We start from the raw sequence: 17,052 nt of genomic DNA on the forward strand, positions 1-17,052 counted from the left end.
AGGTTTACCCCAGATTCCTAAGCCTGGGAGGCTGGGGTCATGTGCGGCTGCAGGCCACCCACCACCCAGCCTGACCTTGGCTCCCTCTCTTCCCTTCTCCCCATCCTAACATCCCTCCACAGTGGCAATAGCAAAGGAAAGGACATCAACACGATTAAATCCCTCCGAGTCCTCCGGGTGCTACGACCTCTTAAAACCATCAAGCGGTTGCCAAAACTCAAGGTGAGATCGGGGTATTTGGGAGGTCTACCAGGGTTGCCATGTACGGTTGAGCAGATTTCACACTGCTCAAGGACACTGTATTGAAAGGGATGCTGCTACTTTTTATGTTGGATGTACTTATTACTACAACTTTCCAGTAGATGGCAGTAAAGTGAGTTAATGGAACAAAATCTGTATATTATGGTAATTTTCCATTAGGTGAAATGTCTCATGCAAAGTTGAGATCCCTTTTCCTAATTCCCTTGAAGACATCATGTGGATAAAACAGGGCATAACCTGAATCTGGGAAGCAGGAAACTAGGTTTCTGGTCCCACATAACCTTAAACTTTTCACCTGCCTATTCTAGCCTCCAATATCTCCTGTTCCAAAACAGCATGAAACAGCATTTCCCAAAAACTTGTCATTTCAAATTTAAAAAAAGGAAAGAAGAAAGGATATGAAGCTTAGTCATTCAAACACCCCATTTCAATTTATGTTGTACCTGTATTATCTTTCTTAATGTTTAAGTCAAGTCACTTTATTTTTTTTACCTAAGTGGATTTATTTTAAAAGGACATGCTTGTCAAGTTTCTCAAGTTGGAAAACCAGAATCCACTGTTCATAGAAGGTAAAACTAAATATCTGTTTTAAAAAAAAAAAATAAGATAACTGTTCTCAAAATCTAGCCCAGAAGAGTTGCCTGACAAAGATTTTGAGTATGGATGCTCATTCTTTCTTGCTTAAAAAATGAAAAGTGCAGGGACTTCCCTGGTGGCCCAGTGGTAATGACTCCACACTCCCAACATAGGGGACCCGAGGTTCCACCCCTGGTTGGAGAACTAAGATCCTACATGTCCTGTTTCGGTGGGCCAAAAACAAACAACAACAAAAAAAACACCTAAGCATAAAAAGGAAAAGTATAAATGTTATTAACACAGCAACAACTAAGGAAGACTTTCTCCTTCACTCAAAAGGTTTGAAAGAATTAGAATAACCTTGCTACCACGCGATCAGTGTACCTTGGTTTGTGGTTCTTGTAAGGACCTAAAAGCATTGTCTGATATCACTGGTGGTGGGCTCCTCCCCCATAGTTTGGGAAATAATGATTCGACACCACCTTTTTGTTGATGAATTATTCAGAAGAAATGTGGCTACCTTCTGGACTTGAAAACCGGCTTGCATTGAAATACGTGGAATCCAGCAGAAGTCGGTTCAGTGGCTCTTTCCGATTTTCTGGGTCACAGCCCCCTTTGAAACTCTTTGAAAGCTATGCACTCTGTCCCCCGGGGAAAACCAGTAAAGCTCACATGCGATTCCAGTAGGTTTGATGACCCTTGATGGTTACTTGTATTTAGGACCCACTGTGATTCATAGCAGAATGGGGCGGGGGGCGGAGGGCGGGGATTGGCAGGATGATGGAAAGATTTCATCTTACCCAAGGCAGAATCTCCAGGGCAAGTGAAGTCAACTCGCAGGCCAGAGCGCCCCCTAGTGATCGGTGGGCAAAAAAAGGAGGAGATCGCACAACTCCAGATGCTGGGAAAGAGGGCCCGTGAGGCAGGGACACACAGAATGGACAGAAAACGACCTCTCCACCAACGATCCCTGCTCTTGCCCTGAAGAGCCATGAGCTTACCTTGGAGAAGCTCGGAGAAGTGGCCCCCATTTCCCAGGGGTTAGAATTGGGGGGTTGGGATACATAAAAACTCAGAACTGGGTGCAGCCCCCACACTTAACTTCCCAGAACTGCGTGGCCTTGACCCGCGTCCTTCTCTGTGAAATGGGAATCATGTACTTTGATATTATGAGCTGCTGGAGGTGGAGGCTGGGCCAGCTCCCAGCCTCCTCACACCGACTCTCCCGCCCGACCCACCAGGCCGTGTTTGACTGTGTGGTGAACTCTCTCAAGAATGTCTTCAACATCCTCATCGTCTACATGCTCTTCATGTTCATCTTCGCTGTGGTGGCCGTGCAGCTCTTCAAGGGCAAGTTTTTCCACTGCACAGATGAGTCCAAGGAGTTTGAGAAAGATTGCCGGTGAGTCTTGCCTCTTGCAGGCGTCCCCATCGGGGCTGGTGGGTGGGAGGCGATCAGACGCACCAGTCTCTTTGGAACCACAAGTGGGGATCTGGCTGCTCGCTGCTCAAAAGCCAATAAAAAATGCAAAGTTGGTTTAGGAAAGCAACCGGGGATGGGGGCAGGGGGCGCAGTAGTGAGTCCTGTCCATAGGCCAACTACCTCTTCTCTGCTGACAATCAGTGGTTAACTTTTATAGATGGGAGGAGGGAGCAACATGTAGAAACAGCACAGCCAGCTGTGACGGTCATCTTCAAATTGGTCACATAATTGTTCAGCATCATCATAGTGGTTTTAAGTACAGTTAACCTTCAGTTCCAGGGTCGGTTTGTTTGCATTTCCTTGAGGCCCATTCTCAGAACCGCCGCAGCTTATGTCATGACTCGTCTGGTCATCATGTAGCTAAACGTCTTCCACCTGGGGGGATGTCAGTATCTATAAGACAGCTCACGGGACATGGCTCAGGATATTATCTATAGTCCTTGAGAAGGAGCTAAAGGCCCTTGACTCTGCTTAATGACTAAACTATTATTATGTAGTCTTCTTTGACTGTTTTCCTTTGCTTCTGTATTTTCCCACTCCTCTGATTAAACTTATTCTTTGGCTAAAATTTTTCCACAGACAGAAGGCAGGCTGAGGACATGGTAGGAGGGAGAGAACCATAGGGCCCTGTTCCATTTCATCTTGGACCTGGAAACTGAGGGGTTGGGTATTGAGGGCAGCCCGATTACAACCAGCCTGGATCTGCAAGTAGAAAATCAGTTGTAGAATATGAGTCCCTAAAAAAAAATTTTTTTTAATAAAATAAAAAAGAATATGAGTCCCTGCCCCATAGCTTCAGCATGAGCCATAAGATAGTTGCTCAACTTATGAGTCACCACCTTTGTCAAGTAGGGGATAGCAATACGCATCTAATTCCTTGTAGGAGGAAACGTTTACAGGTGGATGTGTTTCAAAATTCAGAATATGTTGAGATTTTTAGAAAAATTGCGAGGCGCATGTCCCACATAGCACCTAACACCTTCAGTTGATTAAAACAGCCTTGTGATCAAATGCATTACTTCTGCTGGGAAACATGCAACTATTTGCACCAAATGAGACAAGTAACAAGTACAAAGCCTCATATCCAGTTGGGTCAGGTTTTGTTGCCAAACACATTAGATCAGAGATGGGCAGACTTTGTCAAGGACCAGAGAGTAGCTATCTTTGACTTTGCACACACTTTCCGTGACAACTAATGAAACTCAAAAGCAGCTGCAGACAATAAGTAAAGGAATCAGAATGGCTGTGTGCCAATCAAACTTTCCTTCTGGAAACTGAATTTATTTTCATTTTTATTTGTCATGAATAAATTCTTTTGATTTGGTCTCAACCATTCAGGGCTTCCCTGGTGGCTCAGAGATAAAGAATCCACCTGCAATTCAGGACATGCAGGTTCGATTCCTGAGTCAGGAAGATCCCCTGGAGAAGGGAATGACTACCCCACTCCAGTATTCTTGCCTGGAGAATCCCATGGATAGAGGAGTCTGGCAGGCTACAATCCATGGAGTCACAAAAGAATCGGCAACTAAAAACAACAACATTTTAGTGACTTAGAGACTAAAAAACATTTTAAAATGTAAACAACCACTCCTTAGCATACAGGCCACCAGAGACAAGTCTAGATTTGATCTGCAGGCTGGAATTTGCCAACTGCCATTGGGAAAAAAATGTTAGGTTTTCAGAGCTTTCTGGATTTTGGAATTATAGCTCAGAAGTTGTGGACCTGCAATCCCCCCATCTTTGGGTCATCTTCCTGATGGGAAATTCTAGACTCAGTCCAGGAAAGTGCTGAGCTTCTCACTAACCAAATCCTCAGTCATTATTGCTTTTGTCACCAGTATGAAGGGTCATGCACGCATGCATGCTAAGTCATGTCCAACTCTGTGACGCTATGAACTGTAGCCCACCGGGCTCCTCTGTCTATGGGATTCTCCACGCAAAAATATAGGAGTGGGTTGCCATGCCCTCCTCCAAGGGATCTTCCCAACCCAGGGATCAAACCCACATGTCCTTCAGCTCCTGCTTTGCAGGCAGATTCTCTACCGCTGAGCCACCAGGGATGCCCATTTTACCATGTGGCAAAGGACTCCCGGCTGTTTTTTGGTGGCTGAAATTGGAAAGATCCCAGGCATTAAGCTAAGAGTCTGGGGCTAACCTTTGTATCCTACCCTGAGAAGGAGCAGCAGCTGCCTACCTTGGTCTGGTGAACCCCAAAATGTGCCTTTCTCCTTCCTTGCTCTTAACCACCCCGCAAGCCTGATGCTCCCACCGTTGGGAGTAGAAGTGTTCAAGTTAGAAAACGATGTGAGTATCTGAGTCCTCTCCCCCTGGACTCAGGCTGTGGCGTCCTTGGATCTGTCTCCCAGTGGATGCACACACACTCCAGGGAGAAACGCAGGGGCTGCTTTGCAGGCTGTGGGAGGCAGTGTAGGCTGGTGGTCCCCTCCTCCTCCTGCTCCTCCTCCTCCTCTGTCTCTCTGGAGCCAAAGACAGATTTCCCTCTGTTTACTTGTTGCTGTTCAGTCACTAAGTCATCTCCGACTCTTTTGCAACCCCATGGACTGTAGCCCGCCAGGCTCCTCTGTCCATGGGATTTCCCAGGCAAGAATACTGGAGTGGGTTGCCTTGCCTTCCTCCAGGGGATCTTCCCAACCCAGGGAAGGAACGGAGGTCTCCTGCACTGGTAGGCAGATTCTTTCCCACTGAGCCACTGGAGAAACCCCTCCATTTACTAACGGTACCCATCTTCCGTGGCAGCGGCAAGTACCTCCTCTATGAGAAGAATGAGGTGAAGGCAAGGGATCGAGAGTGGAAGAAGTATGAATTCCATTATGACAACGTGCTGTGGGCCCTGCTGACCCTCTTCACCGTGTCCACGGGAGAAGGCTGGCCACAGTAAGTGGGCCAGGCAGAGAGCCCCACAGGAGGCGCTCAGAGGGGCGGGGGGCCCAGGGTGCAGGAGAGAAAAGGCTCTGAGAGTCCAGTGCTGAGAAAGGTCTGGGGGAAGGAGAGGTTCACTCCTGGCTTCCGGAAGTGGGGACAATGCAGGATGCAAGACGCACTAGAGCAGCAGCCCCCACGTGTGGTTGGGCTTCGAAGGGTGGAAATCCAGCCATCTCTCAGCTCGCCAAACCCTTGAGGGTATGGGCCTTCATGCTCCCAGAACAAGCACTGTTTCTAATTTGCAGAAAGGCTGCATGTAGGTACACAGGTAGTCACATCCCCTTAAACCTCCAAGACTGGGCTGTGGATGCGACATTCTCCAAGTCAAGACCAATCCGTCCCAGACAGAGTTAGGGCTAGGGTGATATAGGTGAGACTAACTCATGCTAAAATTAAAATTGAAACCCAAAATTTAATTTTTTTTTAGGTGTTTTTTTTTTTGGACCATGCTGCACACAGCATGTGGGATCTTAGTTCCCCAATCAGGGATCAAACCCACACCCCCTGAATTGGAAGTGTGAAATCTTAACCACTGGGACCACCAGGGAAGTCCCCAGAATTTAAATGCTTGATAGTTTGTTCATCATGGGCTCTTGGGCATTTCTTTTGACTTTCTAAAATATTGCAGGAATGGGACTTCCCTGGCAGTTCAGACTTCCCTGGCGGTCCAGTCGTTAAGACTTCGCCTTTCAATGCAAGGGGCGCGGGTTTGATCCCTGCTTGAGGAGCTAAAATCTCACATGTCTCAAGGCCAAAAACTTAAAAAAAACATAAAACAGAAGCAATATCGTAACAAATTGAATAAAGGCTTTTAAAAATGGTCCACATCAAACAAAAATAAAATCTTTTAAAAAAAACTGCAGAAAATACTAGACATTGGGGTAAAATGCTATTTATCTCGATTACTGAGGGGTCTGACACTCCCCGAATTTGTATCTCAGCAAGTGCCTCGATCTCCTCACCCTAGTCCTGCTCCTCCTCCCAGAGGTCTCTGCTGAATGCAAGTTGAAGGTTTGGAAAGATTCCAGCTTGTGTCTTCAGCATCCTTACCTGCTTCCCTTGCTCACCAAACACCCTAACCAACACGTGCCTCTCTACTCACCCACACACGTGAGACCAGTGCTTGCCCATTAGACACCTTTGAGCGAACTTTTAGATACCTCTTCCTCAACAGACTTCACTTCCATCTGTCAGAAAAGCATTGCAATAATATACTTAATGATCTCACTCAAAGAAAGCACTTATGACTCCCTGACAAAAAATTGTCATCATTAACACACAAATCTGTCATGTCTACAATGTGAATGGTGCCACTTAGATGCAGAGCCCTTGAGCAGTGCGTGACCTGTGCAACTGTACAGAGCAGCCGTGTGTACACTCATTCCCATGTGCATTCTCACTGCACCTCCTCAGTTCCCACCACCACCTGTGCACACACACACACACACACACACACACACACACACACACACACCCCTGCCTCCATGACCCCCTACCCATTCCCATACATGACTACAAACCCGTTTTCAAATCCCAACATGACCCCACCTCAGTGGGTGATCTACAGCAAGTCCCTTTCAATCACTGAACCTCAGTTTCCTTGTGTGCAGAATGGAGCCTGTAATAACCTCCCTGAGAGGGTTACTGGAAAAATAAATAAAACGTTGAATATCTTTTCTAGCACATAATAAGCTCTCAATACAGGGCAGTAGAGGTAACTGACATTGTTGTCAACACTCCCCAAAGACAAATAGTGTTGGGAAGATTATGGCTTCGTAAAATAACCACTGTGACCGCCGTCAGAAACAGTGACTATTCTTCGTTTCTTTCCTGTTTCCTCTTGATATTGTCCTCCATTCCTGTTCCCCTGTCTCACTTTGTCCCTCTCCCCACCCTGGTCCTCACAGGGTCCTCAAGCACTCCGTGGATGCCACCTTTGAGAACCAGGGTCCCAGCCCTGGGTACCGCATGGAGATGTCCATCTTCTATGTTGTCTACTTTGTGGTGTTCCCCTTCTTCTTTGTCAATATCTTTGTGGCCTTGATCATCATCACCTTCCAGGAGCAGGGGGACAAGATGATGGAGGAATACAGCCTGGAGAAAAATGAGGTACCACTTTCCAGTTGCATCCCCACTTAAAAACTGACATCCCACCACACACACACACACACACACACACACACACACACACACAGAGGAACAAGCTTCTGGGGCATCTGGGGAGGGTACAGCAGCATTCTCCAAGCAGAATACACTCTGCTTGAAGGGTAGCCCTTCATGGGGTTCCCAGAGGAAAGAGGAGTTGTATATGTATCAGTCAGTTTGGACTAGGTTATGATGCAGTAACAAGCATCCCTAAAAATCTCAGTGCTGGATATGCGCAAATGGATTGGCCTGCATATCCAGGCTCCCTGTCATCTTTGTTCTGGTTCCCCTCTGAGAAACTTTAGATTAAAAAAGAGAACAGCAAAACACATGTCACATCTCACATTTCATTAGCCAGAGCTAGTCACATGTCCATATCTAATTTCAGTGGGGCAAAGAAGTGCAGTCTCTCCCAGAGAGGGATGGAGAATATTAATGAATGAAAATCCAGTCCACCAGAGAGTATAAGCATGTCTGTTTGCCCTTCTAGAATCATCCAAGCTAGGAAGAGGACCTAGAATGCATTCCTCCTCTGCTCCATTGACCCTTAAGACTAAATAATCATTATTCTTCCCTGTCTGCCTCCCTCAAAGAGAAAGAGAAGCTAAACATTTGGTAAGAAGGAATGGTTAGGCTTCACAACATGGATGGACCTAGAGATTATCATACCAAGTGAAATCAGCCAGAAAGAGAAAGACAAATGCCAGATGATATCACTTGTAAGTGAAATCTAAAATACAACACAAATGAACCTATCTACAAAACAGAAACAGATTCACAGACATAGAGAACAGACTTGTCATTGTGTGGGGGGTGGGGGAGTGGAGGGAAGGATTGAGAGTTTGGAATTAGCAGAAGCAAACTATATAGAACGGATAAACAACGAAGTCCTATTGTATAGCACAGGAAACTATATTCAACATCCTGTGATAAACCATAATGGAAAAGAATATGAAAAGAATGTTGGTGGTGGTTTAATGGATAAATTGTGTCCAACTCTTGTGACCCCAGAGATTGTTGCCAGCCAGGCTTCTCTGTCCACAGGATTTCTCAGGCAAGGATACTGAAGTGTGTTGCCATTTCCTTCTCCAGGGGATCTTCCTGGCCCAGGGATCGAACCAGGGCCTCCTGAATTGCAGGCATATTCTTTCCTGACTGAGCCACCAGGGAAGCCCATGAAAAGAATATATATATGTATAATTGAGTCACTTTGCTGTGCAACAGAAATACAATGCTATAAATCAATTATACTTCAATAACAATTTTTTAAGAAAAGAAAGAATGAAAGAAAGGCTTTTAACCATTCAGACCCTGGTTGAAATTTGAGATTCGCCCACTCGGTAGCTGTGCCACCTTAGGCAAGTGGCTTAACCTCTCTGAGCCTTTATTTTCCTCATCTGCAAAGTGGGGCTACTGATAGTACCCACTGATCGTGTTTGCGGAGGGGATTTGATGAGATAGTGGGGGCAGTATCAGCATAAGTTTTGGCCGATGGTAGCTTAAGGAGCCGTAGCTGTCAGGAGAAGAAAGCATTCATAACGAGTTTATGGGAAACGGGAGAGGGTAAGAGAGGTGGACATCTCGGCAAGTGTGCCGGAGAGCTGTGTTGAGTGAGTTGAGGGGTGCTGGGTGTCCAGCCACCTCTCCTGCGTCCGGCCCTCACACCACCGGGCTCTCTCCCACAGAGGGCCTGCATCGACTTCGCCATCAGCGCCAAACCCCTGACCCGGCACATGCCGCAGAACAAGCAGAGTTTCCAGTACCGCATGTGGCAGTTCGTGGTGTCCCCACCTTTCGAGTACACCATCATGGCCATGATCGCCCTCAACACCATCGTGCTCATGATGAAGGTGAGCCCCCCTCCCCGAGTGCGGCTTAACCATGCCCCCTGCTTCCCTGCCCCACACACCCATCCTCCCCTAGCAAGATGGAACCCACTAGAAGTTTCCCAGACAGACCGCACTCTGTTACCACCAAGCCCTTGTTCTTGCTGTTCCCACCGCCTATCACAAGATTCCCAGCACTCTATCTGGCCAGCCCCTTCCGGCTGCCCCTTCAGAGCCCTTCCTCTGGTAAGCCTTCCCTGGCCTCCCAGGACCATATGAAGTCTTAGCAAGCATCCTATTTGGTTTTTGTTTGTTTTATTTGTTCGGCTGTGCCACATCTTAGTCGCAGCATATGGGATCTTTAGTTGCAGCACAGTAACTCTTAATTTTGCATGTGAGATCTAGTTCCCTGACCAGGGATGGAACCTGGCACCCACTACTCTGGGAGCTCGGAGTCTGAGCCTCTGGACTACCAGGGAAGTCCCATCCTATCTGTTACCTCACATGTCACAATATCAGTATTGGGTTGTCCGACAATCTGCCACCCACCTGTGGGCCCCAAGGGGCTGAGACAAGTCCTGATCACCACTAAATTCCAGGGGTTCAGAGAAGCCCTGACTCTAAGGGAACAAGAGCCCCTTGATAAATGTGTGATGAATGAAATGAGGAGGAAAGGGCAGGTAAGGACCTTGTACCGCTTAGAGTCAAGGAGCCTCTTCAGAGTGAAAAATCAGAACCTTTGACCCTGTGCTTTGGAAACCAGAGGTCTGAATTTGAGCCCAGCTCTACCACTTAATTCACCACTGAATCTTGAGCTAGTGACCAGTGGCATGAGATGCACTGGTCATCTCCAAAGCCCCTGGTTTCCCTGTCAATGAAATGAGAATTATTTAAAAAATAGCACCTTCCATACATCTGGTGGGGATTAGGGTTGAATGACAAAATTCCTGCGAAGACATTAGCACATTTCTAGATTCTTAGAAACACTCCATAAATGTAGCTGTTGATTTTTTTTAACTTATGTTTTCTATTTCTGACTGCTGGGTTTTCATTGCTGCGCACAGGCTTTCTCTAGTGGCAGCAAGTGGGGGCTTCTCTTCACTGCGGCATGCGGGCTTCCTGTCGAGGGGGCTTCTCTTGTTGTGGAGCACAGGCTCTAGGTATATGGGCTTCAGTAGTTGCCGCTTGCAGGCTCTAGTGCGTGGGCTCAGTAGTCGTGGCAGATGGGCTTAGTGGCTTCTCGGCATGTGGAATCTTCCCAGACCAGGGATCAAACCCATGTCCCCTGCATTGGCAGGGGAACTCCCATCCACTGCACCACCAGGGTTGATTTTTTTTTTTGAATAGGCATAAAAGCAGTGCCTGTGTCCACCTGAAAACTCATCTCTACAAGCAAGTGCTTTTATCTTTCCATTGTTAAGATCGTGAACAGTTGTAAACAAACAGAAGAGATAAAGATAGAATAGCACAGCCCTTCTCAGCCTGCTCCCAGATCATCTGGGCATCTTGTTAAAATGCAGATTCTGTTTCATCTTTTTTTTAAGTATTTTAAATGATAGCACGCTATTTCACCCTTAAATTCTTCGGTACGCATTTCTAAAAAATCAGAACATTTTCCCACATGTTCTTATACTTGACAAGATTAGTGTTAACACCAGAAGATCCATATTGAGTTGTCCCCAAAATGTCTTTTACAGTGAGTTGTTGAGCCAAGATCTAAGTGGCTACACATGGTCTCCAGTTTTTTGTCTTTTAAATTTCTGTCTTCTGCCCCTCCCCCCCGACCATTCCATGCCCGCCCCCACTATTAAGTTTCTGAGGAAACCAGATGAATTAAATGAAACTGTCTCACCTCTGGGTGCATTGGTTTCCTCCATCTGCCGCATTTCCTGTATCCTGGTGAAAGTGAAAAGAAAGTGAAAGTGGTAGTTGCTCGGTCATGTACAACTCTTTGTGACCCCATGGACTGTAGCCCTCCAGGCTCTTCTGTCCGTGGAATTCTCCAGGCAAGAATACTGGAGTGGGTTGCCGTTCCCTTCTCCAGGGGATCTTCCCAACCCAGGGATCAAACCCCAGTTTCCAGCATCACAGGAAGATTCTTTACCGTCTGAGCCACCATAGATTCCATATGCCACGGGGCAGCTAAGCCCTCAAGCCACAACCGCTGAGCCCACGTACCCTGGAGTCCATGTTTTGCAGCAAGAGAGGCTACCACAATGAGACACCCACACGCCACAACTAGAGAAAGTCCAAGCAGCAGCACAGACCCAGTGCAGCCATAAATGAATAAGTAAAAGTTTTGAAAATTACAAAGAGGATGCTGTAGACATCCTCCTGCATCACAAGGAGCCCCATCCGGCCAGGCTGTCCTGGGATCTTGGCTGTTACGACAGGGCTCAAGAAAGGAATTTTTGCTTTGATGTGAAAAGATGAGCCGAGCCAGTGAAGAGCTGGGCTGGGGCTCAGGCTGGCTCCACAGGACATGAAGAGGGAAGCCAAGTGTCCAAGCCCTGCCTGCCCCGAGGAAAAGACGGCCATGCAGCCACCCTGCACCCCTACATGTGCTCCCGAATACCACGCCCACTGTCCCCAATACCACGCCCACTGACCCCGCCTCTCTTCCTACTTTCTCATCTAGTTCTACGGGGCCTCTGTTGCTTATGAAAATGCCCTGAGAGTATTCAACATCGTCTTCACCTCCCTCTTCTCACTGGAATGTCTGCTCAAAGTCATGGCTTTTGGGATTCTGGTAAGTCCGGCCCTGGGGCTAGAGCTGTGGGTTAAAGGAAAGCCCGGAGGGGTACTGGGCGGTGGTGGTGGTCTCCCCACCTGGCCCCTCTGCCCCCAACCCCAGCGGTGACTTGAGCATCCCTCCAATGTACACAGATCCTATACACTTAGGTGTTCTCATACTTACCAAGTAACACCAAACTCTGTGCATATTATTAAATGATGTGATGAGAGAGGGTGATTATTATTTTGGAGATAAGGAAACGGAGATCCAGACAAGCCGAGTCCATAGCATTCAAACTGTTCTAGCCACAATATGCAGTAAGCAATACACTTTGCAATGGAGCCCAATACACAGAAGTACATGCATGCATGCATCCTAAGTCGCTTCAGTCATGTCCGACTCTTTGCAACCCCTGGAAAGTACCCTGCCAGGCTCTTCTGTCGGTGGGATTCTCCAGGCGAGATACTGGAGTGGGTTGTCATGCCCTCCTCCAGGGGATCTTCCCAACCCAGGGGTGGAACCCACATCTCTTATGTCTCCTGAACTAGCAAGTGGGTTGTTTACCACTAGCACCACCTGGGAATCCCACACAGAAGTACAGACGACCGAAATGAAATTTTCTCAGAATCCCTATCTCCCATTAGAATATACCCTATACGCTGCGGTTGTCTATTTTCTTGATTCCATGTTCCCAACCCACCCCCTTATTTTATTTGCCAGTCCCACAGCATATGGGATCTTAGTTCCCCGACCAGGAAAGCCCCCTGCAGTGGAAGCACAGAGTCTTAACCACTGTCCTGCCAGGAAAGTACTACCCCCTCTGTTTTATAATGGAATTCATGACCCACTAACAGTGCAAGTGGCCTTAACCCGAAGTCTATTGACCCCCAAAGGGATCTGTGGAGAGGGGTTGTGGGTGACGGGACCCATGAAATGAGATGTGAAAAAATTACACCTGTATTTTTCACCAGCCACCAATTGGACTTTAGAGTTTCCTTCTGTCTTAGAAGTAGACAGCAGACCCCCCAGGGTTACCAATATGATCTGTGCCACTGATACAAATCAGGTGTTCTCATACTGCATCCAAGAGGTTGCAGGTAAGTCAGCCCTCCATATCTGTAGGTTCTGCATCCGAGGACTCAACCCATTTGATTGGCAGTTGGTTGAATCCACAGATGTGAGACCTGAGGATATGGAGGCCTGCCTGTCAAGCACTTGAGAATATGCCTAGCCCACCTGCGGCTCGTGGTGTTAGCAGATGGAGGCTGGGTTCTCACCTCAGCTTCCTGAGGTGGTAAAAAGTGTCTGCTTTGGCACAAGACAGACCTCGAGTCTGATTGTATTCAGGCTGTGTCACCTCCCCTCTCTCTCCTCCATCACAAGAAAAGCCCATCCTCTGTGTCTCCCTCAGAAAAGCTCTTGCAAACCCCAAGTGCAAATAATGTGAGTCTGGAGACAGGGGGAAGCCTGGCATGTTTTGAGTGCCAAGTTGCTTTAGTCATGTCCGACTCTTTATGGAGACCCTATGGACTGTAGCCTGCCAGGCTCCTCTGTCCATGGGATTCTCCAGGCAAGAATACTGGAGTGGGTTGTCATTTCCTCCCCCAGGGGATCTTCCTGATCCAGGGATCAAACCCAAGTCTCTGAAGGCTCCTGCATTGCAGGCAGGTTCTTTACCGCTGAGCCACCAGGGAATTGAGCACTCAATAAATGCCAGGAAGGGTTACAGTAAAGCTCATCACTCCTTTCTCCTCCAAAGCAGTGATTCCCAATCCTGCGACCCAACAGAAGCACTTAAAGTTGAATGATGCCCCAGACCCACCTTGAGTTGTCCTGATTCACCAAGTGGTCTGGGAGCCCCTGAATCTGTATTTTTCATGAGGACACTCGGGGGAACCCAGCGTACAGTCTGGACCATTGACTGGGTCCTGCAGTGCGGACCAGCCAGGCGGCGGTAGGAACTCCACAGTCAGGGCAACTGCACCAACTCAAGAGTTCCAGTCCCAGGGGCGCCCCCTGTGGGCTGTGTGACGCAGAACAGGTCACAGAACATGTATGGGGAAGAAGTCAGTCTCTGGAGCACCCACGTGGTTGTTTAGTCACTCAGTCGTGTCCGACTCTTTTGTGACCCCATAGACTGCAGCCCTCCAGGCTCCTCTGTCCTTGGGATTCTCCAGGCGAAAATACTGGAGTGGGCTTCCATGCCCTCCTCCAGGGGATCTTCCTGACTCAGGGATCGAACCTGCGTCTCCTGCATCGGCAGGTGGTTCTTTATCACTGAGCCCCCTGGGAAGTCCTGGAGTACCCATACTTGAGCATGAATGCTGCCTCAGCCCCTTTCTAGAAGTGTGACCAAAAACAAAGCATTTGGCCTCTTTGCTCCTGTGTCTACATCTACAAAATGAGAGGACCACACACCCAGCCAGAGCTGAGGGGAGCATGAGCATGGACCCAGCTGCCCAATGCAGTTGTGTCTTGTGACTTTTTTTTTCCCAGTCAATGTTCTGGTGGCGAAGTGATGCAGTCTGCTAGGGCCTGGAACCCCATCTCCTCCACCCCTGAGAATCCTGCACAGTTCCGCACTGAGCCTCCCTCTTCAGTTTTAGATGAAGCCCCAAGTTCCCCATGTGGAATTTAAATGATAGAAGGGAACCTTCTAGTCCAGGGTCTTGAAGCATGTGGCCAGCCACCTAGAAAGTTGAATTTGTGGGCCCCCATAAGCAGAGCCTGAGACAAGAATTGAGTGCAAGGGATTTATCTGGAAGGTGACCCCAGGAAGCCTCATAAGGGAGAGAGGGAGTGAGACAGAGAAGGGAGGGCAGCCAACACAGGGTGTGTTGCTGAGCAGCTGAGCAATGCTGGCAAATGGAGTGCAGTTCCATGGAGGACCTCTGAGAGGCAGCAGAGATCACATACTCTGGTCATCTCACCCATGGTGAGGGAGCTGGGGTATTTATCCTCCAGGTCTCATAAGCCATAATGAAGAGCTGCTCCCAGAGAAGCTGTTAATTACCCCAACAAGTATGCTGCTACAGAACACCCCTGGGCAGAATGACAAGGTTTCACAGTCAAATATGAGGACATCTGGGTAGGACCCTAGCAGCAGCTATATAAATACCCAAAAGTGCCAGTGGAACCTGAATTCCTGTCAATTCTAAAACAGCATCCATCTATTGAAAACATCCAGGCATGTATGCATGCTCAGTCATGTCTGACTCTGCAACCCCATGGACTAGCCCACCAGGCTCCTCTGTCCATGGGATTTTCCAGGCAAGAATACCGGCATGGGTTGCCATTTCCTCCTCCAGGAGACCTTCCCAACCCAGAGATCGAACCAGCATCTCCTGAGTCTCCTGCATTGGCAGGCAGATTTTTTACCACTGAACCACCTGGGAAGCCCTACTGTATACCAGACCCCACACTCACATGCATTATCAGATTGTTGTTATACCCTTATGTTCCATAAGAGGACCTTGAGGCCAAAGCAGTCCAACTCCGAGGACATTGGATTCATACATGCTAGAAGAATTTGATCCTGAGAAGCACGGCTCCAAAGCCCGGGTCCATCTCTGTGAGGCAGAGGGGCTGCTGCCGTGTGAGATGCTTAGGGGAGAAGCTGACTGCTTAGGATGGGGTCCAAGCTCTGACCCACCCTCTGCTTTTGTGAGAATGCTGGGAAAGCCTGTGTTTAGCGTGGGTCCCACTGAACCTTGAGAGAAGAGCTATTTGAGCCACACCCTTAGATCCAGACAGAGGTGCTTACTCATTGTGGGCTCAAACTATGTGAAACATTTCAGTGTTTTAACAACAACATGCTATACTGGTGTGTCCCAGTTGCACCAGAATCCAGCCCAGGGATGTATCAGTCAGGAGAGATCAAATTAAGCTGCAGTAACAAACAACCCCCACATTTCAATTGCTCCAATCAACAAAGGGTTTGTTGACACCCAGCAGCAGTGGGGGGTGGGGCTGTTTGCCTTTAGTTACTCAGAGATCCAGGCTCACGGAGCAGCTGTCACCTGGAACATTACTGGTCCCCAGGTCCAGGGTGAAGAGGGTTCTGGCGAGTACTGTGCTTGCCCAGAGGGGACTCACGCTGCCTCTTGTTCACAACCCATTGGCTATAACTGGTTTCACAGGCTTGGGTATAACTAGATCCACAAGGTGACCAGGAAGTGTAGCCTCACGTGTGTCCAGAAGGCTTCTGTACCCTCGTTACTATCTTCCTTCTTCAGATTAAGAAATGCAGGCCCAGAGAGGTTAAGTCACTGACCCACAGCCACACAGCTGGATGACAGTATAGCTGGGATGTGAACCCAGAGGCCATTGTCTTAGCCAGTTTGCCATAAGCACAGTCCTGATTCAGCGCGGTCCTGTTCACAGACCCTGGACTTGCCCAGATTTGGGTTCAAATCCTGTCTCTTCACCTCTGTGATGCCTGAGGTGAGCAACTTTGCTCTCTGAGCCTCAGTTGCCTTGTGTAAAATGGGTGATAATCTGATGGTCTTTGCAAAGATCCCAGTGACGTCAATAATGATGCATCCAAGGTTTCAGGGGACCCTTGGAACTCTTGGAGAATCAAGGCACAGCCCAGAAGGGCAGCCCTGTTCCCCGCCGACCAGTGAGGCACCTGGAGGGGCCCCCTCTGGGATCAAGCAAGCCACAGGGAGGCAGAGGGGGTCTCAGGGAGGGAGGGGGCACTCAGAGCACATGATATCTGAGCAGCAAGATACATTTTGCTATTGGATTGACTGTAACTGTTCCGGGCACTCAGACTGGTCTGCAGCTGTGCCTCTAATGGGCCCCCCGGGCTGGACACAGGGGCCAGCCCTGGAGCCCTGTGTTGGCATCTCTATCTTGTGGGTCCCCATTCTAGAATTATTTTCGCGATGCCTGGAACATCTTCGACTTTGTGACTGTTCTGGGCAGCATCACCGACATCCTCGTGACCGAGTTTGGGGTAAGTTTCCTGCCGGCTTCTCTCCGGGCAGTTCTTGGCTGGGCTGGGCGAGGTGAGGAGGAGGTCGCAGAGAAGCAGAGGGTCCCGACAGCCACAGCTGGCTCAAGCCAGCGCTTGACCTTGA

The 17,052-nt window shown here is 48.4% G+C and overlaps 1 protein-coding gene across 10 annotated transcripts in view; it reads left to right on the forward strand.

The window, feature by feature from the left end:
- Positions 1-17,052, forward strand: part of CACNA1A (calcium voltage-gated channel subunit alpha1 A) — a 349,330-nt gene that overhangs the window by 294,044 nt on the left and 38,234 nt on the right. For 9 of the 10 annotated variants that reach the window (XM_043911288.1, XM_043911287.1, XM_043911278.1 and 6 more), the window contains exons 26-32: positions 123-222; positions 2,079-2,239; positions 5,078-5,215; positions 7,171-7,372; positions 9,094-9,258; positions 11,873-11,983; positions 16,845-16,928. In XM_043911288.1, coding sequence (XP_043767223.1) covers positions 123-222; positions 2,079-2,239; positions 5,078-5,215; positions 7,171-7,372; positions 9,094-9,258; positions 11,873-11,983; positions 16,845-16,928 — 961 coding nt within the window. The remainder of the gene's footprint in view (positions 1-122; positions 223-2,078; positions 2,240-5,077; positions 5,216-7,170; positions 7,373-9,093; positions 9,259-11,872; positions 11,984-16,844; positions 16,929-17,052) is intronic. The other variant, XM_043911285.1, reaches the window with a different exon arrangement.

Source organism: Cervus elaphus, chromosome 9 (genome assembly GCF_910594005.1).
Source record: "Cervus elaphus chromosome 9, mCerEla1.1, whole genome shotgun sequence".
NCBI classification, from domain to species: Eukaryota; Metazoa; Chordata; class Mammalia; order Artiodactyla; family Cervidae; genus Cervus; species Cervus elaphus.